Source organism: Tupaia chinensis, unplaced genomic scaffold (genome assembly GCF_000334495.1).
Source record: "Tupaia chinensis unplaced genomic scaffold, TupChi_1.0 Scaffold145208_1, whole genome shotgun sequence".
Taxonomy (NCBI): domain Eukaryota; kingdom Metazoa; phylum Chordata; class Mammalia; order Scandentia; family Tupaiidae; genus Tupaia; species Tupaia belangeri.
In genome coordinates, this window is record NW_006205068.1 from 2,218,054 (window position 1) to 2,220,309 (window position 2,256).

Below are 2,256 nucleotides of genomic sequence, written 5' to 3' on the forward strand. Positions count from 1 at the left end.
GGTGGGCGCAAGGCCTGTGGGCGGGCTGACTCCGCCGCTCTCTGGACCCACTGAGTCGGCCGTTGCTCCTTGTCCTACTCCGACGGATCCGGCTCAGCCGCCGCCGGTCGGCCGATTTGTTTGTCCGTCGCTCCGTGCGTCTGTCCAGCAGGGTGGGCCAGGCTGCGGTCCTCGGAAAGCGCGTCGCAGTTTCCCGCGCCCTGCCGGGGTGGGCGCCGCTGCCCGCATGGCCGCCATCAAAGCGCTGCAGCAGTGGTGCCGGCAGCAGTGCGAGGGCTACAGGGACGTGAGCATCACCAACATGACCACGTCGTTCCGCGATGGCCTGGCCTTCTGCGCCATCCTGCACCGCCACCGGCCGGACCTCATGTGAGTCCCCTTTCTCGGCACAGACAACGTGCTGTCAGCACAGATGAGGAAACTGAGGTTCAGCCTTGCTTCGAGCTCGGGGACTGGGGAGCAGAATCAGAACTGAAGGGCTGTGAGATGCACCATCCGGGCTGGGCATACGCGGGTCCTGCAGGCAAAGGTGTTGTCGCCCCCTCATCCCCTGTCCCCAGGTTGCCCACAGTGGACTCAGTTTGTCCGTCCACCAAGTGGAGAGCTGGGCCAGAGCCAGGACATCCATCCGCCCCCACTGACTTAGTCAGTCTGTGACTCAGGGCAGTGTCCTAGGCTCTGGCCCCAGCCCTCCACCCCCCTCTGTCTCCCTAGGAAAGGCCTAGCAGAGTGGCTCCCCTGAGCCCTCTGAGACCCCTTACTGTCCTGAGGCCAGGACACCAGATTAGGGTCACTGGAGACTTCCAGTGTGTGTAGCTCCTCTCTGCCAGCCACAGTCGGGAGTGCAGCCTAGGGTCTCTGGAGAGGAGGTGCCTATGCAGAGAGGAAAGCCCAGACATCTCAGGTCCTGGCCAGGCCTCTGCACCCTAGGGTTTTAGGGGACGAGATGAAGAATGGGCCTGCATCACTGGGTGCTGCAGGAGGTAGGCAAGAGCTGGGGATTGGTCTAGCTCTCCATAGGAGGGTCTTGGCAGGGGTGGCTAGGAGGCCAGCCCCGCCTTATTGCTGAATCTTGGCCTGAACCTGTATCTATTATATCAGTTATTCACACAGCAAACATTCTGACTGAATGATTAGGATCCAGCTTACTGGGACAGATATCTGCCTGCCTGGGTTGGATGGCTAGAGTCTCAGGAAGGAAGTCCCCGGAAGGCCACCTGCAGTCTCCTGAGAAGTCATGGCTGGAGTGAGGACTGGGGTGTGATGTGTGTTTGCCAGGGAGGTCTTGGGGCTGACAGGCCAGAGACAGAACCTTCTGGATGCTGGTTTCAGTTAGGCCTTTCACAGTGCCGATGGGGGAAACTGAGGCCCAGAGAGACACGGCCCTTGTTCAGATTAGCAGGCATGTTGAGCAGCACCTAGTCCGGCATCTGGGCAAGCCCCACTCTCCACAGGAAGCTGGAGTCTTGAGCAAATGCCCTGGCTCCTGCCCCAAGGTTGCAAAATGTGTTTGTGGAGCCTCTGGGAGTCTCTGGGTGACACTTGGGGTGTAGCTTTGTTCTTCACCCAGGGATGTGCCTCGGTTGGTCACCCTTGGAGGCAGAAGACTTCAGGGCAAGTGGGCTTCCACATGGAAAGCCCAAAGCCGAGCGCTGCTAGAGAGTGGGCAGGGATGCAGAGACTGGGGGGGACCTGGAGCGGAGAGACTATGGGAGGTGTGGGGTCGCGGCCGGGGCTGGCTACTGGCTAAGCTAGGCAGCTCCGAGAGGGTCGGTGTGCCACGTCTTCAAGTGCGGGAAAAGGCAGTGCTGCCGTCTGCTGGCCCAGCAGCCTCAAGGACAATGGTGTAACTGGACATTTGGGTCTTGCCGGCCTCAGAGAGCTTCCGTCTGCTCCCAGCTGTGCTGTAGTGCCTGGCCGGCATGCACCAACCACAGGCGAGCACAGGCACATACACGTGAGTGTGTACACATGTTGACACATGTCGACCTCACACATCCGTTCTTTTATGAGTGCTCTTCAAAAAGTTCATGAAAAGTATGTATTATGAGAAGATTATGCATGGATTTAAAAATGTTTGGCACAGAAATAAACTGGTCCTTGAATTCCATTTTCCACACATTATTTGAAGTCCCCTTGTAATGAGTGCCCGCCTGCATACCCTGCACTGTGTATGGTACACGAGCCTCTGGACAGAGCCTGGCCCTGCCCACACCCTGATGCTGGACTTCCAGGCTCCAGACGGTGAGAGAAGAA

General features: G+C 58.7%; 1 protein-coding gene across 1 annotated transcript in view; it reads left to right on the plus strand.

Moving 5' to 3' along the window:
* Positions 1-30: 30 nt before the first annotated feature.
* Positions 31-2,256, plus strand: part of MICALL2 (MICAL like 2) — a 21,959-nt gene continuing 19,733 nt past the window's right edge. The window contains 1 exon segment of the mRNA XM_006167881.3: positions 31-369. Within this exon segment, the coding sequence (XP_006167943.1) occupies positions 227-369 (143 nt within the window). The 5' untranslated portion in view covers positions 31-226.